Here is a 20734-nt window from a genome sequence, read left to right on the forward strand (position 1 = left end):
AAACACGAAGGGTCATGCAGAAGGAGGGGAAAATGCAGCCAGTGCGCCACAGAGGGTCCGACTACTTCTGTCGAAACCCTGCTGTCTCACCGCCGATTCCTGGGCGAAGGAGCGCACGTTCCGGCGCGGGATTCCTGCGGACCGGGAATAGCTTTTTGAAAGAAAAGTCCTCATCTTCGCTGTATCTGTCTATCTAGCTCATCCGGCTCTTGTTCTCCTATACGATTTGCAAATTGCTTCTCAAATTTTTAAATATAGAGGCTATCAAGCACCTGTCGGAGGTTTTCAGAGGCAACCTAATGTAGGGTTTGATCTCTATAGTAGAATAATAATTCTGGACATGATATTGAATACTACCTTGGTGTAGGTGTTCTTGTACGACGTGAAGCTGGCGTAGGGGTTTGTTACAAGTTTCATAGGTTTTAGCTGGCTCAGTCCAAGCCAAATCTCATACCCGATCGTTCCAGAGGTATCCGAAGAACATAAAAGAATCCAGACAGTTTTCCAGCGAACAGCGAGTTCCTTGGACACGCCATTCAAAACTACACCGCTATTCTCGACTGGCTCCGGAAACTTGAGCTTAGCTGCGGGAGCTGATTGGGGGCGCCCGGTGGGGCGGTTAGAAAGGCGGTTAGTAAGAGGTCTCTTTCCCCAGCACTGACAGCCGACAAAAGCAGAACACCTCTGACTGGACAAAAGCGGCCACCCCTTGCTTGCGTGGCTGGTCATGTACGGCAAGATCCACCGGGACGGGACGAGGAACCAGAACCACTGTGTTAGGTTGAGCTCTACCCACTCGCGAACTCAGAGCGCCTCGATCTATCAACATTCGGCTTGTCCACTTAAATCGTACGAGTGGGTCAATTGTTCTGAACGAGCTAATACTTTAAAAGTTCGAGGCATGCGCCCGACGTAGACCTTTTCCAGAGACACTGCTATATATTGTTGCTGACACCATGACAATCCTGCCAACTCCCCAGACTCTGAGCCTGGAACAATCAGATCTCAAGGAAAAACACGATGACTTAATGCCAACTGCTTTCCCTGTCCTGCCAGATGAATCCTACTGCGTCCACGCAACTAAAAGATACACTGCATGTATTCCCCTCACACCGGTCCAGGGAGAAACAGTGTCTACATCGTCTATCATACAGCTTGCATGGGCGCTTGTCATTTCCGCTTATACGGGCGCAAGTGATGCCATATTCGGTCTAAGCGACTGCAGATCCTCCAAGGGAACTACTTCGGTCTGTCCCTTTCGGGTCACAATCAAACCGGAAGATTCGGTAGATGAAACGTTGAAATTTCTGGAGGGGCTCACGCGCACAGCTTCCCTGTGTCAGGATGAATTGAGCCCTGCAAAATCGACCCGGTTTCCAAATATACTAGTCCTCCGGCAAAATCATTGTGGCACATCAAGCCCGAAGGCTACGACACGATTGCCGGACAGCATTCCTTCTACCTGTCCTTTATCGCTGACGGGCGGGATCGAGGATAATGCATATCATATGGTTCTCGATTTCGACCCAGAGGTCATGTCGTCGGCCATGGCGCAAATGGTGCTGGCCCAGCTGGTGCATGTCCTGAGCTGCGTCCAATCCAATAGGACTAGAAGCCTGAAGAGTCTCCTCAAACTTAATCCCAATGGTCTTGAACGGGTCAAATCTTGGAATTCCCGTGTTCATCCGTGCATGAAAGAGTTGTGCGTCCACGATGTGATTTCTCAGAGATGCCAGGAAACCCCGTCGGCCCCTGCCGTATGCGCGTGGGATGGAAACCTGGATTATTCGCAGCTTGACAAGTTGGCAAACCACCTGGCTTCCCGCCTTGTTTCGCTCATACCGGGCTCTGAGCAATTCATCGGCGTGCTCTCGGAAAAGTCTATGTGGACTGCTGTTTCCATCCTGGCTGTGATGAAATCCGGGAATGCGTTTTTCCTTTTGGATCCGTCCTTGCCTCATCAACGCCTCGAATCCCTTTGCCGGATCTCCCAAGCCGCAATGGTCCTAGTCTCACCAGCGCAAATTGCACGAGCCCGTGAGCTACAACCTCCGGCTCTGGTTATCCAGGATGAGTGCCTGGATCCTATACAATCATCGTCGAAACCCCTTCCTGCTGTTAGTCCCCACCATCCAGTCTATCTGGCATTCACATCTGGGTCTAGCGGCGAGCCTAAAGGAGTGGTGATCGAACATGCTTCAGTGTGCAGTGGGGTTGATGCATATGCAGCCCGCGTCGGCCTCAATCACCAGAGCCGAGTGTTCCAGTTCGCCTCCTATTCTTTCGTGATCAGTATCCTCGATCATATAACTGGTCTGATGAAAGGGGCCTGTCTGTGTGTAGCCTCAGAGAGGAAGATTCAGGACAGTCTTCGCGATGCAATGCGTGATTTCGATATTAATTGGGTGGAAATCACGCCCTCCGTGGCTCGCGTTCTAGACCCTGAATCTATACCCAGCCTGAAAACTTTAATGCTAACTGGGGAGAGCATGACTCGCTCTGACCTGGACAGATGGCATAGTAAAGTCACCCTCAGGACGTGTTACGGACAGAGTGAAAATAGCTTAGGCACCTTGATCGATAACAAAAGCACATCTTCATCTCCCATTGACCTCGGCTTACCATTTGCTGCGGACTGTTGGATTGTTGATTCACGCGACCCGGACAGGCTAGTTCCCATCGGTGCCGAAGGCGAGCTACTAATAGGGGGTCCCTCCTTAGCCAGATGCTATCTCGGCAATGAGGGACAAACTCGGGCCGCATTCATTCACAACCCCGCATGGCTGCAGGAGGTTCGACCCGGTGAGAGCCGTCGCTTTCTCCGGACTGGAGATATTGTTCGTTACCGACCTGAGGATGGCTCGATCCAGTACATTGGACGCAGTGGGACGCAGGTCAAGTTGCGAGGACAGCGAATTGAACTTGCAGAAGTCGAATTCCAGTTGAAAAGACAGTTCCCCGCCGCGGACGCTGTGGTCGCGGAAATTATCACACCCAGTCAAGAAAGAACACATGATGCTGTCTTGGCTGCCTTTATAACGTCGACAAATGACAGGGGACTTGGCAATACAGCCGGCGACAGTCATCTCTTTGCTCACCCATCCGCCGAATTCACACTCCAGAGTCAGAAAGCGTGGTCCCAGTTACACGATATCCTCCCCAAGTACATGGTCCCGACGCATTTTGTGCCTCTAATGATGCTGCCCCTGACTCCATCTGGCAAACTCAATCGCAGGCTGCTGCGCAATAAAGCAGGCGAGCTAGGGAATGAGCTACAGAAATTCCATCCTCTATTCAAGAAAGATCATCGTCAACCGTGCACCGGCAATGAGGCGGCTATTCAGCGAATTTGTGCCGAAATTCTGTCGTCTGAACCCAAGGACATCAACTTGAACAACAGCTTTTTTGAGATCGGGGGAAATTCTATCACGACAATTCAATTGGTGGACCAGGCTCGCAAAGCCGGATTTTCTTTTCGTTCGGAACAGGTCTTTCAGCAACTATCTCTAGCCGCTTTAGCAGAGCACCGTGGGATAAGTGTAGCCCGTGATGAGGAATTCGTAGATATGGATGACCTTTCCTCAAGTGATGCGCTTAAGGAAAAGCTCATGCAGCAGAGTACTGCTACAATTGACATCCAGAATATCTCTGACGTCTACCCATGCACACAGCCCCAAGAATGGCTGTTTAATACCCACGAAGGTGGGTGCTTTTTGCTTCGCTTCTCCGGGCCACTGGATGCCGCTCAGCTCCAGGCTTCTTGTCAGCGACTTGTCGAAACGCACTCTACCCTCCGGTCACTCTTTGTGCACATTGATGGCGCACTTCACCAGGTGATACTGAACCGGGTAGACGTTTCCATTACTGTTCACACCACCGCTTCGGGTGAAAATCCAATGTCCGTTGCACGGGACATGTGTATCGTTGATCATAAGCGCGCCTTTAGTTTGGGCATTCCACCCCTGCAATTCACACTTGTCAGGGGCTCTGCCGAGCAGAATGTGCTCATCATTCAGCTCTCCCACGCCCAATATGATGGAAGCTGCCAAGAGATAATCGTTTCCGATTTGTGCTGTCTCTATCGAGGCCAAGGGGATCTGGCCGTGCCCACGGATTATGGTCTGTATGCACGACAGGTAGCTCTCCGGCAAACCCCAGCAGCATTCAAGTTCTGGCGAGAATCTCTCGCGGGCTCGGCTATCACAAAGCTGCCGTACAACAAACAGCAGACCGGGTCCCCGAACCTTCAGTTGCAGTGTTCTGCTGAGGTTGCAGTCGGGCAGCCCCCTAGGGGGATCACGATGGCTACCGTTGTCAAGGCGGCATGGACCAAGGTTCTCCATGATGTGACCCGGAGTGATGATATTGTGTTTGCACAACTCGTGAGCACGCGTGGTATGGATGTGCCTGGGATTAACCGAACCGTTGGGATTTGTTTCAACCAAGTGCCAGTCCGTATCCAATACCAGAAATGCACGACGGCCCTTGACCTCCTTCACGCTACTCAGAGGCAACATATACACGGCTTAGCCTTTCATACTGCGGGATGGAATACCATCGTGTCCGACAGCACCGACTGGCCAGCTGGAAGCCAACCGCAAAGTTTAGTTATTCATCAGAACTTCTCAACCAAGACGAAATTCCACGCTGCTGATGACCTCGACTGTGAGCTAATGGACTATATTCCTATTGAGCCTCCTCATGACGCCCTCGAGCTTTGTTCAGTGCCCGAGAATGACAGATTGAAGCTTAGTTTGACAGGCCCAAGTCGTTTGGTTGGGGAAGCCGAACTACAGACGCTATTGGATAAGCTGTGTCTCACCTTGAAACATTTCACTACAACCCCCGAGAGCGCTCTTGAGTGAGGTCAAACGATTGGGCCTGCAGCATTTCAGCTCTAGAACTTATTCCCCACCGTCAACTGGGTTCAAAGAGCCTTTCCTCGAGTTCGATTTCTTTCAAAAATTGCATCATCTTATGTATGTATCAGACGGATCCATCATATACACGCGTTTATAAGACGATATGACGGACTTGTGCCGAGAAGCAAGAGCATCGTCCATCTATCACTTATTTGCGGGTCGGCGGCCCAATCCATCTGGACCTGGTTAGGACAGTATTCTATGGACGACAGCAGGTGTAGCGGCAAACCGAAGGAGTACACGAATAGCTCATATTGCCATGGGAGTGCATGTTTAAACAGGACCAGGGAGATGGGGGAACACTCGAATGGTGTTTGATCTATCAATTTTGCCTGATTAAACATCCAAATTGATTACCTCAATGATGGACAACTTTTTCGCGTAAAAATCCCAGGAGCCTGGACCTTAGTTGGCTAAGTTGAGAAAATCAGCTCAATCTGTAGACTCTCCGGTGAACATATTGATTCCATCTTGAATCCAATGATCTGTATCGATAACCCAGACCGTCCATCGTAAACATTCGGCCTCAACGCTCCAGATCAATCACCTTGCTCAATAACTTGAACTCGTGGCCGGATGGCCCCATGTTGTCGTGCACACTGTCACTGGTCAGAGAAGTGTAGGTCGTACGTGTGAATATGTGTGAATTGTGTCAACAATAATCCGCTTGGTAAATTTACGCGTCAATTCCTGTGCATTACGTGAAGGATCATGTTTTCACGGCTAACTTCTATCAAGCTTGCCAGATTAGCTTCCTGTGCAGAATAATCGCATTCAAATCCTAAAACCCTAACCCCCCGGTTCATTTTTTAATGATAACGCTTATATTGATGTACCAAACAAAAGATGCGCTATCTACATCCATGACACAAATTCAAAATTTCTTAGAGACTTTAAAACCAGGCTAGATATATCACAAAGAATATTAGATCATAGGAATACCCTACGATAAACAGTGGTTGGCAGGATATCAAGTGGTAATTTATCGCATTTAATATGGTGTTTTGGGGTGCGGCGCTCGTTTGCATGTGGCGCTCGCTTACCGATTACGTTAACGTGGTTACACAACATACCATAGTTCAACAATAGAGACCCCTGAGATCGCTCAACCGATCTTAACAACCTTCAATCTATCGTCTGATTCTATTAGACATCTTCAGTACTAGCCAGTACATCAATTCCTCATGATGACATATAACTCTAGAAGAAGTACTTCAGGACCACATCAAACGATGAGGGTATACAGTGCTACAGGAAAGTCACCAATTTGAGATATTATATCTCTATGCATACTGCCTGTAGACTAAATGCTATAAATCGAGTCTGGGATTGTGAAGCCTCTTTACGTTTCCACAAGGATTCTCAAGCAGATATTACACCCAGGCGGTCATTTAACCCACCAAAGATTGCGGACACTCAGCTCATATTACTAGGATTTGCCCGCCAGCTGAGCAGCTGGAGCACTAAATCTCACTCGTACCTATACCAGCTAATCAGGGTAGCCTCCAAGCGTGTATATTGATCTCAGGTAGAGAAATACTCATGCTATCTTGGTATCTGAGTTAGGCCCAGGAGCTACATTTCTTGGCATCGTTATTGTCGGCCAATTCCGGTAAGCAGCAGTGGCAAACCTCCAACCATCTCATCTTGGATTGAACGCCATCCTAGTTTTAATTATCAAATAATTGGTGTCCAGGCCCACGAGAATGACGATCTCGCAATATTTTAGTTCATTGAATTTTTAATCTTCCTTGGTTTGTAAACCGTGAAGAGGTTTTTACCATAATAGATTTCCATTAAGCTTAATCGCACAGTTGGTGAGGGGATATGAAGGAAGACGAATCACCAGAGACGATACAATGAGAGAAAATGGCTGAGTATTGGACTGGTGGCCCTGGAGCGATGAGGGTGCGGGGTATCTCACAGCTCGCAATCCATTGGGCGGCCTGCTTTGTTTTTGATCAGCACCAGCCTCATATCACAACAAATAAGTATAAGGCCGCGGCGACAGGTGATCGTTACGGGCAAACTATACTCTCCTTGCCCTTCTTGACTGTATGAAGTCACCAATGATATTTCGTAAGGTCGAAGGGAACTCCTTAACTCCGTCGAATGTGCAGGATGCTCTACTACCAACACACCGCCTTCGGCGGAGGTCAAATGCACCTCAAGCAAAACGACGACAGCGAGGCAACAACAAACCTTCCCGCCTATCTCCATTGATTTTTACACTTTGCTGCTGAGCCTAAAAGAGCGATTCTGTAATCTGGCGTACGGCGAGCCTCAAGTGAGCATACTTAAAGCTGTCGACGCGAACGAGAAGATTCTACCTGCTTGACTGCTGCCACATGACCCCAGTTCAGGTGACTTGGAATCCAAAAGCCAGGCAGGGACAGACTACGGATAAAACAGGTCAACAGATACAACAACCCTCAATTTAGGGACAGTCAATCTATTATCACGAGTATCTTTCCTGCCACAAGAGATGGCATCAGTCTTTGCTCGACCTAACATGCTACTTGTGGAACTTCCGACCGAGATCTTAAGCGTCATATTCAGCTATATTCCCGACAGTGGCTGTTTAGTCCAAATTATGCAAGTGTGTCGCCTGTTCAGAGATATGATTGAACCAATCCTGTATCGCTCTATGCATTTACAGCTACCATTAACGTCCACATCGCGAGACTCCCGTGGGGGCACCTACAACCTAGGACACCTCGCCGGGCTTATTGATGCATTGTCTGCTCGACCTCAACACAGCCGTCTTGTCAAAATACTCTATCTGCAGCTGGATGACCCGAAAGGTCTCGACTGCAGCTATAAGATCAAAATCTCGAACCTCTTTCCACACCTTCAAGAGCTGTCTCTGAGCCCGCCTTCCCCGCATTTGGATCTTACTGGCATGCTGTTCCTCAAATATCTACGACTCAATTTTGGTGACATGGCCGATTATCCTCAACCGGTACAACTTATTCTACATCACTTCTGGATTCCAACACTTCGTATCCTACAAATCGAATATCTTGAACTGGAAAGTCAATGGGTAGATCTAGATCCACTACAGAGGCACCAGACGTCACCTATTATCGATCTTCGCATTCACGCCTTAACTGATGTGGACCAATCTATTGGCATTTTGACTAGCCTCTTGAACTCTGTGAAGTCCTTGAAACGATTCACTCTTGACGCCGAGCTTGATGCTGTAATATCACATATGGTACATGATTGGTTGTCCCTAGATGCAATTCTTTGCGCCCTACGGTTCCATGCGGACACACTCGAAGACATATTTATTGCTGCTAGTGATGGTAGTTCCATCCGTCGGACCACACCAACATGGAGTATTATGCTTTTCTCTTCCCTCAGGAAATTGGCAATACCAATTAGCTGTTTAGAGTATTGCAAAGGCTCAAACTGTGATTTTGCATTACCGCCAAAGCTCGAAGAGCTACAGCTGCAACAGCAAGAATGCTATGAAGAAATCTCGGTTTGGTATTCCTGTTATGAAGGCCTGAAAGCTCTGGCCAAAAGGAAGCGCGATGGCTTTCCCGAACTAAGACTCATTGTCTGGTGGACCCAAATGTCCATTGCGTGGTTTGAGTCGTCGAAACGACTCCCTATACCACCAATTGGAACCCTTATTCGTACCTTTGAAGAAGTGGACGTCTTATTTAGTTGGATTACACATCCGGTTTTTAAGGGGTCGCCTTTCGGTCAAGCATTCAGGCCTCCCAGTGGGGAATAATATGATGGCCTAGTCATCATTACGTCGTGTATCAATGCGTGTACTCAGTAGGGCCTATCCAGCTTCCGAGGATTCCGCTCAGAATGCTGCTCTGACCGCAAAACTGAAGACTTTACAAAGGATCTCTTACAATCATTCCAGACTCGAGCACTTGCTAAAATTCAAGTGTAGGGTGGCTGCAACGATGGAAGGTCAAAAGGCTACGCGAGTCATCCCCTTAACAAAAAGAATCAGAGAGCAATTCTGGCTCTTCAGCTCACGAAGCTTCCGTTTCTCCGTTGACTTAAGCTTCTGTCGAAGTTTTTTCCTTGTTGAATAGTTCTAAAACTACTGTATCAGCTGTTGGCTTTACTGGGCTCGGGTAAGGGGTTTCTTGAGATTAGCGAAAGAATCTCCTCCAAGAGGTGTGGTTCCATTGGTGGGTCCTTGATGGGCGGGAAGATGACTTTCGTGCTCATTCTCTGCATCAGAACATACGCCGTTGCTTGACATGACAACGTGGCAGTCATTTTGCGAGTGTTTCTTCTTCTTATTCACTTTGCTTGCAGTAATGCCTGTCGATGGCCCTCCTCGATTTTCTAATTCAATGGGTGTCGTTATTGTGACCTCAACCTCATTTGAAGATGGACTGAGGGAATGTAGCTGGTTGGCAACGGGATCGCAAGATCGGTACACATCCTCCGTGTGGCGATGAGCCGGATCGAAGGTGCGAGGCCTATTCGCCTCAGAAACAGGAGTGGATTGAATGGCAACCTTTGATTATGAGACAGTGAATGTGCTGCATCATCGAATGATCGTGTTTTGATTTTATGTCCATCCAGAGGTATTTCAAGAGAGCTCGTTTGCATAGAATCTTGATCACAAATCTGGTGTCCGCGTTCTTTGTGGACCTCCAAAGGCTCAAGAATTCTCGGATCAATGACTTCCAATCCTGGAGTTGTTGGTCGCGAGCTGAGCGGAGAACTTGCTGCAGAAAAGCAGGAACCAACTGAGCTAGTTCTGCTGTCTTTAGTTGACTTATCACTCGAACTTGAACAATAATATTGCTCGGGATGTTCCTCAACGAAGGCATGTAATGTGGGAACGGGTATGAAAATGTTGTTTGACAATTGATACTCATGCTCGTGACATGGAGGCGGATAGCTTTGAAGCGAGGTCTTTTAGGGCGTCCCACCTCCTCCTCCGGCTCTACTAATGATTTTTGCGCTTCCGCCTTGTATGCTTTCTCTTCCTCTAGCGCTTCGGACTTAGCTATATAGCATTGTTTAGCCTGTGGATGCCATACAAATAGTGTCGGAGGCCACGTTCTCCGTCGAAAGTTTAGCCACATCTGCATATTGACTTCATTCTGTAACTCTGATCTCTATTTATATACTGTTCCTCAATATGTTGCTTTAAATTGCCACTGTTTAGCTAATAATTTAATCGGTCTTCTACGGTATTTTCCTTGTTCCACAGGCAAAAAGGGCAGTAGCCGGGGTGGATCACTGTTAGGCTGCGGCATAACCGCGGGTACCCATCCTGATATAAACAATATAAACATGCCAAGCCTCGTGATGTAAAAGAATCTGCATAGATTATGCATGTTTTTTTTGGTATTTTTGGAGTATTGGTATGTATGTAAGAATCGGCAAAATTGGGAATTAAGATGCTGATTCTTTGTTCCTAACAGACATTAATACAGCTTATATCCCAGACTACGGCGACTCCTTCTTTCTTTGATCTTATTAATCTTTAGATTTAACCTGGCAAGCTCTTGATCTAGTTGTAAACACGGGCCTTGACTATTTACATTAGATCTTATCTCAAATCCCTCTGGCATTTTTGGCCTCTTCCGTATCCTTCCTGATCGCCCCTGTGTATATTTCTCAGTATTATCCTGAGGCTCAGTGGCACTGCTTGCTCGCTTGCGTTGTGCTATAGGCTGAGTTGCAGATACTATTTGCTCAGGTAATTCATTGTCTGAATGATCAGATGAATTATCTGCTTGTTGTTCTTGCTCCTCATCTTCACTGATTGGATCAAGCTCACCATGCTCACATTCAAATTTTGTTGAGCAGAGGTGGATCATTAGATCGTTGATTGTATCCTCTTTTAATTGCTCTCGACAATAGTGGCATATATCGCGAGCGCAGTTGAAAAGCCTTTCAACACCAGCTCCACCTGCGGGTATGGATAGAATATCGCGTGCAAGCCTTGCAAGGACAGGATATTCTTGTTCGTGATCCTTCCAGAATATCCGGGGATTGCTTTTTATAAGATCTATTATTATAATTAGTTACTAGTTATATGAATAGTGGATTAGATAATTAAACTTACCTTTTGCAAGATACTAAGTAAGCTCATCATCTGGACGATCAACCTCAGCCTGTAGAGCTGTTTGTGAACCACACGGCTCATCAAGTTCATCTATTACTGAATAAGATGCTCTCCTAACACCAGCTGGTTGCTCTTCTCTGTTGTATCGTTGTTGATAGCGATCAAACTTTGAAGAATGTCCCAGTAATGACTCATCCAGTCAACCCTATTCCCATTTTCATCTTCGCCTCTCCAGTCTGAATTATCAAAGTATCGAATTTCTTTGATGGACATAGGATAGTTGCAATGGCATATACTGACCTATAGGACTCACTGTCCGTCTCTCTGTAGTATTTTCTGAGCTTTGCATCTGCAGCTTCAAGTGCTGATAGCATCTTCTTTTTCCAAGGCACTGATTTGCATTGTATCTTCTTCTTCACAAGATCAAGATGATTGAACAGCTTGTTATAGATGCTGAAGATATGGTGAATAGTCACATCTTTGGTTTTTGATAGCACATTTGTGAAATCAAAAAATGGCTTGGTGAGGAGAAGGAGATATTCAACCTGTCGCCATTCCTCTTTATTGAGCCTGAATGTGTATGGTGATGGGCAGTGCAGTATCGATCAATATGCGGTTGAAGCTTTTTAGCCCGATCAAGCATCAAGAAGGTAGAGTTCCATCGTGTACGGACATCCTGGATAGGAACAAGCTGTGGCTCTAGTGCTTGAACATCAAGAGAGGCCTTTTGGCGCTGTGGACTGGTGTTGATAAAGACAGCAAAGTCTCGGATCTAGAATGAATATAAAAGGACAAAGGTTAGTATTTCAGCTAAAAAACAGGGTAGGAGATATTTCTCTACTACTTTAAGAGTCCTAACAATATTCGGATATCGTTGGTTATTGAGCAGCTGTGGATGCTGTGGTGTACATTCCCATGTAGACTCTACCTCATAATTGACTTGGCTCGTGTTAGATGCAATAGCCTAAACCGTCACCACAAACTGAAAAATCCAGTCGACCCGATTAAAGATTTTGTGCAGCAGGCGGAGTGAAAGAATACGAGTTTACGACTATACGACTATACGAGAATGCGACTATACGAGAATGCGAGAATGCGAGAATGCGATCCCAGCGTAACACAGATTCGGCGATAGATCCACCGGATTAATTCCCTGTCTGAACACACATGCATTGTTACTCGGCTTGTTGGATCTCCTGTACTGATGGTATTGTCCTGTCACCCTGATACGCACGACTCATGCATTACTGATAGGGTTAGATCTGTATCTATATTACTGGGTCGTGACCCACATAACTCGAAAACAATACAACTAATATACTCATGCTGCAAGACGGCTCGAACCTGAAACCGCGCTAGGCGCGCTTTGAGTTAATGTGCAAAAGATATTCTGCGCTCTTGCAACGCATTTGTTTTCGGCATTGTTATCGTTTTAAAATACTGTATTATTTCACAACATGTTCATTGAAGACATGGCGGCGTGGCTTGATCCCTTCCCTGCGTTCTCCTTTCCCCCAATGGCCTTCGTTGCATTACCACCGCCTGCTACTCAACAATGCCGGCGGTCAAAGATTTCTCTGGTGGCCGGTTCACTGCGACCATTCATTCTACTACCTACGACTACATTTCTCCGTTAAGGCTGGACCTAGCCGGGAGACACGTTGTGATCACCGGGGCCGCGTGGGAGGACGGAGTAGGGTATGCCACGGCCACAGCTTTTGCGCGTGCGGGGGCTTCTGCGATAGCAATAGCCGACCTCCACGGTGTATCGGCCAACCTTGCTGAGAAGTTAAAGCTGGCGGCAACGCAAGCCGGTCGCCCCGAACCTATGGTGCTAAGATGCACTGTGGACATTGCAAGCCAAGAAAGTGTCCAAGCAATGCATGAACTCGTGTCACGAAGCTTTGATGGACGCCTAGATATTGTCATCAACAACGCGGCACATATGGAACCCCACGCGGCACTCCTCGACTCCGATTCGGATGTGTATTGGAGGACATGGGAAGTCAATGTTCATGGACTCTTCAACATGGCACGCACATTCATCCCTATGCAACTGTCGACTCGTGCTAGTGCTGATGGTCTATGCACAATGATCAATGTATCTTCCTCAGGGGCTTTGACCGCTCGCCCAGGAAGCGGAAGTTATCGAAGCTCAAAGCTTGCGGTATTGAGATGGACAGAGTCTTTGCAGTTAGAGTATGGTGATAAGGGGCTTTTGTCATTTTGTGTGAATCCGGGTGCGATTAAAACGAAGATTTCCGAGGACATGCCGCAGCGGGTGAGAGATGCATTCCCTGATCGGCCAGACATTGCGGGTGATACGATTGCGTGGTTGGTAGCTGAGCGCAGAGAGTGGCTGGGTGGGAGATACGTGAGCTGTCCATGGGATATGAAGGAACTTGTGGAGAAGAAAGACGAGATCGTCAAACAAGACAAGCTCAAACTTAAGATGGTGTTCTGAGCTTACTCGTTCTCCTTAGCTTTGCGGAGCCCGATGTACGCAACGGTAATGGCAGGAATTTGTGTCTGACTATAAATCTGGAAGCTACATTACATCATGCCTGTGGGCTACACATACAGTATCATTGCAAATGAGGACCTCTTCTATCTTAAGAGTCTTGAACTTTTGGTATATACTACTCTCGAACGTGATCCATGTGCTTTCTTTACTATTAGGTAGGGACCGGCAGACCTACTGGAACAAATTTTTGTAACCCCAATCCTAGTGCCACTGGAAAATGACAGCGGCCCGTCCATTGACAGACCAGGAATTAACTCAGAATTTATTCAAGTAAATATAGCAAAATTGGAGCTCAAACTCGAGTCGCCCTCGTTCATCCCCGCTACTAATGAGTGGCGGTCAACACGACCGATGATAAGTGTACGTTATTTTCAAGTCGAACGAGTTGATAGTAAGTTACTTACAACCCTAATGATCAGAATCCTCAGGACTTTGCAACTTTTCCCACCTGAAATCAATCCCTCCGTCCAAGTCTATGATTAAACGCTTTTCTGAGGTGTGGAAACCATAAGTTTAGCCATGAACGCAGGGATCGTCTAAATTGGCCAGTGGACAAATCCGTTTTTCAACAGCCATATTGATGAATATTGCGATAAGCCCAGGAATAAATCTAACAACAAATCAGGTCGTTACTAATTGATTCCATAAATAGAGATTACTCTCTCCACGTTCTCCGTCCCGCACCGAATGTCCTCAATAAATTGTCGAGCAATACCCATCTTTATTCTCTTGCCGATAAAGAGTAGGATTTGGTACGACGATCGATACGCAGCCACACTTGTCTCGTTATTATGGCTTAAATTCGAGGCGATCTAGTTCAAATTGATCCAGGATGGCATCTCTCCTATTCCAAATTAGCTTGATCAGGAGCAGAATAGGATCACCTTACCAACTCTGATATAATTTCCGAAATGCGTCAATGGAGTCCAGTCTTACACATGACTCGGTGAGATAGTGAGTGTGACACTCATCTGACGCTCTAAGCTTGGGGCACCCTTGGATGTTCCGTTGGCCTCCAATTCGCGTTCGAGTTGGTCGCTCGCTTCTTTCTCCACATTGCTCAGCGAGCAGTCTTCGCTATCGAAAGAGCAGTTGTGGGTAGATAGATCGACAAGAACAGAGAAACATTTGAAGCCGACGCACCCTGACAGACTTCATGAGTGGATCATGGGTCTTCCATTTACTAGGGATAAGCCATAGTTTTATAGGCAGATAGTTGTATAATTATGTGATGGCCACAGCCTCTAGTCCAAAAATCTGTCTGTCGCTGTTCGAAAATACGTGGGGTCCGGTGGGCGTCCAGCTTCTGAGGGTTTGGACCCAACTGACCACCAGCCCCTTATTTTGAACGGGCTGTTCATCAGCCGGTCGATTCCATTTTTCGGTCTAGCAGCCTTCAAACGGGGCGTTTATCATGCATTCCTCGCGACGGACAGAATATGCGACAAACGTACAACCATCATATTCCTGAATCTCCACGGATCTTACCACCAATTGCGATCCATAGGAACGGCCTTGTAAAAGAATCGGCTTTACGGTTACGGACTGGACCAGCATTCGCTGTCCCACCAAAAATGCTACGACGCCGACCGGTGGACGAGAGAGATTGGTCTGGATGGACACCGATGGAGACGCAAGCCTGGAAAACGTGCGGATGCCTTACGGCTCCCCCGGGAACTTTGGCGAGGGACTGGGAGAGTCGGAAGGCATTCGTCCAGGCACCATGGCAAGCGCCGCCGGAAGTGTTCATCGAGGACAGAGACATGGCAGTGAAAACTCACGACCACATTCTATCCAAAGACCCAAGAAAAAGACTCTTGATTCTCTACACCGACGGGAGTGGGATCGAGGGAAAAATTGGAGCAGCAGTAGTCGTTGATCTCGAGGATCATCACGCTCACAGCCAAATGGGTGGCGAAGACACGTCCACTATATACGCTGTCGAGCTCCGTGCCATCGAAATGGCACTCAAATTCATCTTGGAGACCACGGAACCGTGGGCGGCACAGGCGAGAAACGGCCTTGTCATCGTTGCAGACAGCCAAGCGGCATTGATGGCGCTCCGCCAATCACGGATGCCATCAGGACAGGTCTACCTGGAAGAATGCCTCCACCTGGTAAGGCAACACGCAGCCAATGGCCGTCTGAGGTTTACTTCAATACTTATGCAGGCAAATCTCGTGACAGAGAATTCACTAACAACACATTGATCGGTCAAATATATCATGTGAACGGCCAGAAGAATCTATCGATAAATACAAAAAAGAAAAAAGCTAGATACAAATATTGGAACATGAGCGAGAGTTATCACAGGAGATGAACGATAGTGTGGGGGCCCTAGACTTCCGAATATTGCACGTCGTTTCCCTGCGATATAGATCTAGGCCATTTGTTGGAAGGTGAAGTTCGCACCACCTTGAACGACGAAGAAAGTTTTGTTATCGGACAAAAAGCCTGAGGCGCGGTACTTATTCAATTTCTTTTTCAAGGGAACAGGAAGATAAACAGTTCCGTTGGTGCCCTGGGGAGCAATTACCACCATTCGAAGCAGACCGGCCTTATCAAATGACCAATCAACGGAGATTTGACCATTAGGAATGGGGTGCTTTCCATGCGCCCAGTTCAAGTCCAGCGATTGGGGGACAACTTGCCAATCCTTGAAGCCCGGAGTCGTGGGCTGGATACCAAGAACGTAGCGGCTCAAATCAGCGGTAGGTCCTGAGCTCCAGGCATGGCACATTGATGTAGAAGAGCCAATGCCAGGAGTGCCATCATCACCCAGAACCTCCCAGAAGCAACCGGTATAGTTGGCATGCGATGGATCGCTCATAGGACCCCAGACGCCTTTAAGGAGTTGAAGAGCACTATCACCGTCGTTGGCATAGAATGCAGCCTTCAGGTGATAGCCAGAGGCATAGGGACTGATCCGCTGCGCCCATCCACTCGCAGCGCTCTTGTTAGAAAAGGCGAGTGCTCCGGCAGGTACGATCAATTCCTGCGCCATCGTTGCCAAAACTGTCTTAGGGTTGTGGCTTTTGTGAGAAGCTGTATCGCTCAGCACAGCTAAAGCGTTCGCTTCTTGTGAGAAGAAGTCCTTGTGGGAGTCAGACAGATAGTATGCTTGTTGTGAGGGACTCCACAGATGTTTGTTGATAGCATTCTGCAGGGAGCTGAGACGCTCCTCATACATGGTTTTGTTAAGACCTGTGTTTTCCATGTATGGAATCCATTGAGAGAGCGAATATGCATAGACCATATTGAATTTGGCAACAACTCCAGAAAGAGCCGGATCATAGTAATTCCAATCACCGCCAAATGAGACGTCAGAGCTGTTGAAAAGGCCATTAGGAAGGGTTTGAGAGTGAGCCCAATCAAACATCTTAGCAGCCTTTGGTGCCCAACGATTCAGGAAATCGGCATTGCCTGTCTGCTCATAGAAGCGAGCCATAGAACTCACCATACTGAACGAATAGCCGATGAGACCGGTGATATTCGCATTAACCGGATTAGTTCGAGCAGGCTGCTGTATTTTGGCATTCGGGACAAAAAAGCCGGGCGTAAGTTGGTAAGAGCCCAGCAACTCAATAGAACCATTGATATATTCTTGACCATATGTGCTTGCAAATGCTGTGCCGGTGGTCATATCCAAGTCTCCAGCATAAGCAATGCGGTCTCTCCGAGAGCCATCCACACTAATAGGTAATGGATTTGTACCAAGGAGGAAGTCTTGCAGGAAAGATGCATTTTTCAAAGAAGCCGAATACATCTGCTGACCGGAAACCGAGAGGGAGAGATCGGCAAATGTAGCAGAGTGGCCTAAGGATGCACCTAGACCAAACGAACCAGAAAAGGCAGCGCTCTGGGAGAACTGTAACACGGTAGTGTTATCTATCTGGACAGAGATTTCTGTCGTATTCACTAAACTGCGAACTGTTTGCCATTTGTTCAAGGTAACGGATGATGGCAAAGTCGCGGAGGCAAGGGATTCAGAGAGATCAGAAGAGCCGGCGTAAGCAGAGATAGAAGAATTGGCGATATTGACAAAAATGTAAATTCCGCTTCCAAGGGTGTCACTTAGAACGGTAAAGCCAAATCCTCCTGACTTTGGCTTGACGGAAAATCGTAACTCATAGGCAGTGAGCATTGGACTCCAATCTGTAGACAATGGCTGAGGTGCCAGACTGTCCACGAACGCGCCCTCGTCGGTTATAATCCAGAATTCTGGCGTGGAATTGGCAGGCAACTCATTAAGCTGCACAGTTCGGGCACCAGCCTGCCAGATGCGGCTCAGTACAAGATCAGAACAACTGAAAGAACCGGGTAGATCGGAAACCGCAGTCGTAGAAACAGTAGGGCGGAATCCGACGAAGGGCAGTTCGACCTCTCCTGCACTGGAGAGATTGAGTTTCTGATATCTCAAGCCTCCCTGAAGCAGACGGTTGATGTAGAGTTTTGGTTCAGTGATATTGTAACGGTTTATCCGGTACGTGTCCATGGCAGCAGATAACGGGAGGGGACCATCGCCCTAGATAAATTACATTAGTCGAGATACGGCTTCATTATGACTAGACACAGATCGCCACGTACCATTTCAGAATCAACTAGAGCGCGAGTCTCGCTGTAGGTCATCTCAAATATAGAAGTGTCTCCGGACTTTCGAGCGACATCAAAGGAGGCGAATCCTTCCACGTCGCGTCCATAGTCAAGGACAACAACTGCTGGGAATTTGCCGTCTGAGGACAACTTGAGCACAGTCTGCTCGTCGAAGGACAGGCGCGTTCCGTTTTGGTTGGTATAAGATATAGGGCTGTGATTTGCTGAACGAGCTGCCAAAGCTACACTCGCGTGTAGAAGGCCCAGTAGGGCAACCGGTCGATTAAGTCTCATTCTGATCCACTCAATAGAAAGTATCAGAACGATGGAATGGTATTGTGAGTGAGATTGCTTTTTGGACGGCGGTTTACCTGATATTTATATTCGTTACCCAGCTGAGGAAAATTACTCTGTAAAGCCAGGATCATCGACTCGCTCTTTATTTTCCATAACAAATTGCAACTTTGCCAGAAACAAAATATGACCGGAGATAATTTTCCAACTGTAAAATCCGGCTCATTTAGTCGGCATGAGTTGCCTTGGCCGAAAAAGAGTCGTGGGTACCAGTGTTCTTGCGGGCTTAGCATGGGTGGAACAGAGTACGAGAATACGAGAATACGAGACTAACCTCATCCGTATAAGCAAGAGTGGAACTGCTGGAGGGGCTTGTTTGATCCCCTGTACTGATGGTATTGTCCTGTTACACTGATACGCACTGCTCATGCATTAGGGTTAGACCTGTATCTATTGAAGAGGGGAACTGGAAGACGCGCGCGTCGCGCGCATCGGCCCTGAAACGAAAGAAAAGGAAGATAGGGGTTAAAAGTGGAAAGTAGTGTTCAAATGTTTTGAATGAAGCGGAAATGCGTTTGAATCCAAATGGGCCAATGACATAACGTAGTTCCCAAGCGAGCCGCCCACCCCAAAACACATAGTAAATGCGATAAATTGCCACGTGATCTGCCTTCTGGGCGCAGAGGCCATATTCACGTATTTTGGATTCATGACGATATTAACATTCTCTGTACTAACAATGTCGGCGCAATACGATGAACATCGCGCGCTCTCTACCCAGACTTATTGTTCCTTTAGAAGTTCTCATGTTTTTCACTTGTTCATAGAGTCCGATGGACCAGGCTCCTATTTTTTTCCCATTGATATCCTCTGAATCACAACACTCCTTAAACACTCCTGAAACCCGTCTTAGGATCTACTTGGTTGATTCCTTGACCAAGCCAAGCTGTTGATCCATCACTTCATGAATTATTTGCTCCCAGGAGCGCCATTTCATCCCAAGTTCTTGCTCTGCTTTGGTGTTGTCGTAGGGCGTTGTTCCCCCCTCAACCTCCATACTAATCTTTGCACCGACATTAGGATAGTCCCTGTGCACGATTTGAGCGACCTCCTTCCAAGTTATTGGTTTGCCGGCCAGCAGGTACTTTGACCCATCTGGGATATCCGGAATCAGGGCTTTGATGTGTGCTTCGGCAACGTCCTGGATATGCACTCCAGCAACCGAACGGTCGATAGTACCCGTCATGATAGGCTTCCAGAGAACACTGTTGGATCCGATTTCGTCTGGAGATGACTGGACTAGGTTATGCCCCAGCACGAAGGTTGGATGAAGTGACACCAAGGAATAGTGGGGTTTTTCGTTTTGCCAGAAGCTCCAAGCTGCGTTGTTGGACAGCAGCTTTGATGCGTGGTATAGTCTGAAAGCCGTGGCATCAGGGTCGGTGGGATCCTCGAAGCTTGCAGTCTCGTCCACGCTGAAGTCCCAATCATTGTCCTCTGTAAAAAGAAGGAAAATGTAAAATCAGCTGATGTCGAGAATTACCAAACCAGAGTGACCTACCTTTCACGATACCGCCTGCGGGCACTCCAGTGAGCGGAATCAGAGCAGCTCTGGACGATGTCACGACGACTTTCTTGATGCTTGCGACGCTGGCAGCTTCCTTCAGCAAGACAGTTGTTCCTTTCACAGCCGGGATGAAATAGTCCTTCTTGTCTGTGCCTCGAGGGAGAGCGGAGGCCAGGTGCAGAATGTAGTCGACTCCATTTAACTTTCCTTGGAAAGCTGTGTCCTCTGTCAGATCTGGTATGGTAACATATTCAACCTGCTCGCTATACTTCGATAGCAGGGCTTGGAGCTTTTCTGACGCCTTTCGTACGCATACTCGTAGTCGGTAACCTGCCTCGAGAGCAGCGAGAGCCGTGGCACTACCGACGAATCCCGTGGCGCCAGTGATGAAAATCAATTCCCCTGCCATGATACAAGAAGACTGAATGGATGTCCGAGGAGTGGTGAGTTGCGATTGGAGCAGTGGGAACATACCTATATATGTCCTCTATGGGATTCCCTCTGCTCCGCCTTGCACATTACAAATGAACTTACTAATCATAGCCGAGGCTCTCTTGTTGATTACCGATCGGGTGGAGGGTACGCTGATTCCCTGTTTAAAAGAAGAAGCAATAATATTGGTTTACAATCTATTCGCAGGAGTGCATTTTGAATATAACGTTAAAAACATAGGTCGACTTTTTTTCAAAAACACTTCCCTCCCTGTCATCTCTACATTCAACTCTGCGAACAAGAAAGGCAGACATCCAGACCATGCTGGAAGGCAGAGG

General features: G+C 47.5%; 5 protein-coding genes across 5 annotated transcripts; 3 read left to right on the forward strand and 2 right to left on the reverse strand.

Annotated features, from left to right (window-relative positions):
* Positions 1-956: 956 nt before the first annotated feature.
* Positions 957-4865, forward strand: N7532_008039 (uncharacterized protein; the record flags this gene model as incomplete). Its single annotated transcript, XM_056620531.1, has 1 exon — positions 957-4865. One exon carries the CDS (start codon positions 957-959, stop codon positions 4863-4865), a length of 3909 nt encoding a protein of 1302 aa, XP_056471337.1.
* Positions 4866-7407: 2542 nt separating this feature from the next.
* On the forward strand, positions 7408-8667 carry N7532_008040 (F-box protein; the record flags this gene model as incomplete). Its single annotated transcript, XM_056620532.1, has 1 exon — positions 7408-8667. The coding sequence occupies one exon, from the start codon at positions 7408-7410 to the stop codon at positions 8665-8667; it is 1260 nt and encodes a 419-aa protein (XP_056471338.1).
* A 3874-nt stretch (positions 8668-12541) lies between these two features.
* Positions 12542-13450, forward strand: N7532_008041 (SDR family NAD(P)-dependent oxidoreductase; the record flags this gene model as incomplete). The annotated part of the gene is made up of 1 exon (XM_056620533.1): positions 12542-13450. The coding sequence occupies one exon, from the start codon at positions 12542-12544 to the stop codon at positions 13448-13450; it is 909 nt and encodes a 302-aa protein (XP_056471339.1).
* A 2440-nt stretch (positions 13451-15890) lies between these two features.
* On the reverse strand, positions 15891-18397 carry N7532_008042 (putative alpha-L-rhamnosidase C; the record flags this gene model as incomplete). The annotated part of the gene is made up of 2 exons (XM_056620534.1): positions 15891-18035; positions 18098-18397. The coding sequence occupies 2 exons, from the start codon at positions 18395-18397 to the stop codon at positions 15891-15893; spliced, it is 2445 nt and encodes an 814-aa protein (XP_056471340.1).
* An 825-nt stretch (positions 18398-19222) lies between these two features.
* N7532_008043 (uncharacterized protein) lies at positions 19223-20511 on the reverse strand. The gene is made up of 2 exons (XM_056620535.1): positions 19959-20511; positions 19223-19894 (listed from the first exon to the last, which is right to left on the reverse strand). Exons 1-2 carry the CDS (start codon positions 20434-20436, stop codon positions 19314-19316), a joined length of 1059 nt encoding a protein of 352 aa, XP_056471341.1. The 5' UTR covers positions 20437-20511; the 3' UTR covers positions 19223-19313.
* Between the last annotated feature and the right edge of the window lie 223 nt (positions 20512-20734).

Source organism: Penicillium argentinense, assembly GCF_028826775.1.
Source record: "Penicillium argentinense strain IBT 30761 chromosome Unknown utg000009l_segment0_segment0, whole genome shotgun sequence".
NCBI lineage: Eukaryota > Fungi > Ascomycota > Eurotiomycetes > Eurotiales > Aspergillaceae > Penicillium > Penicillium argentinense.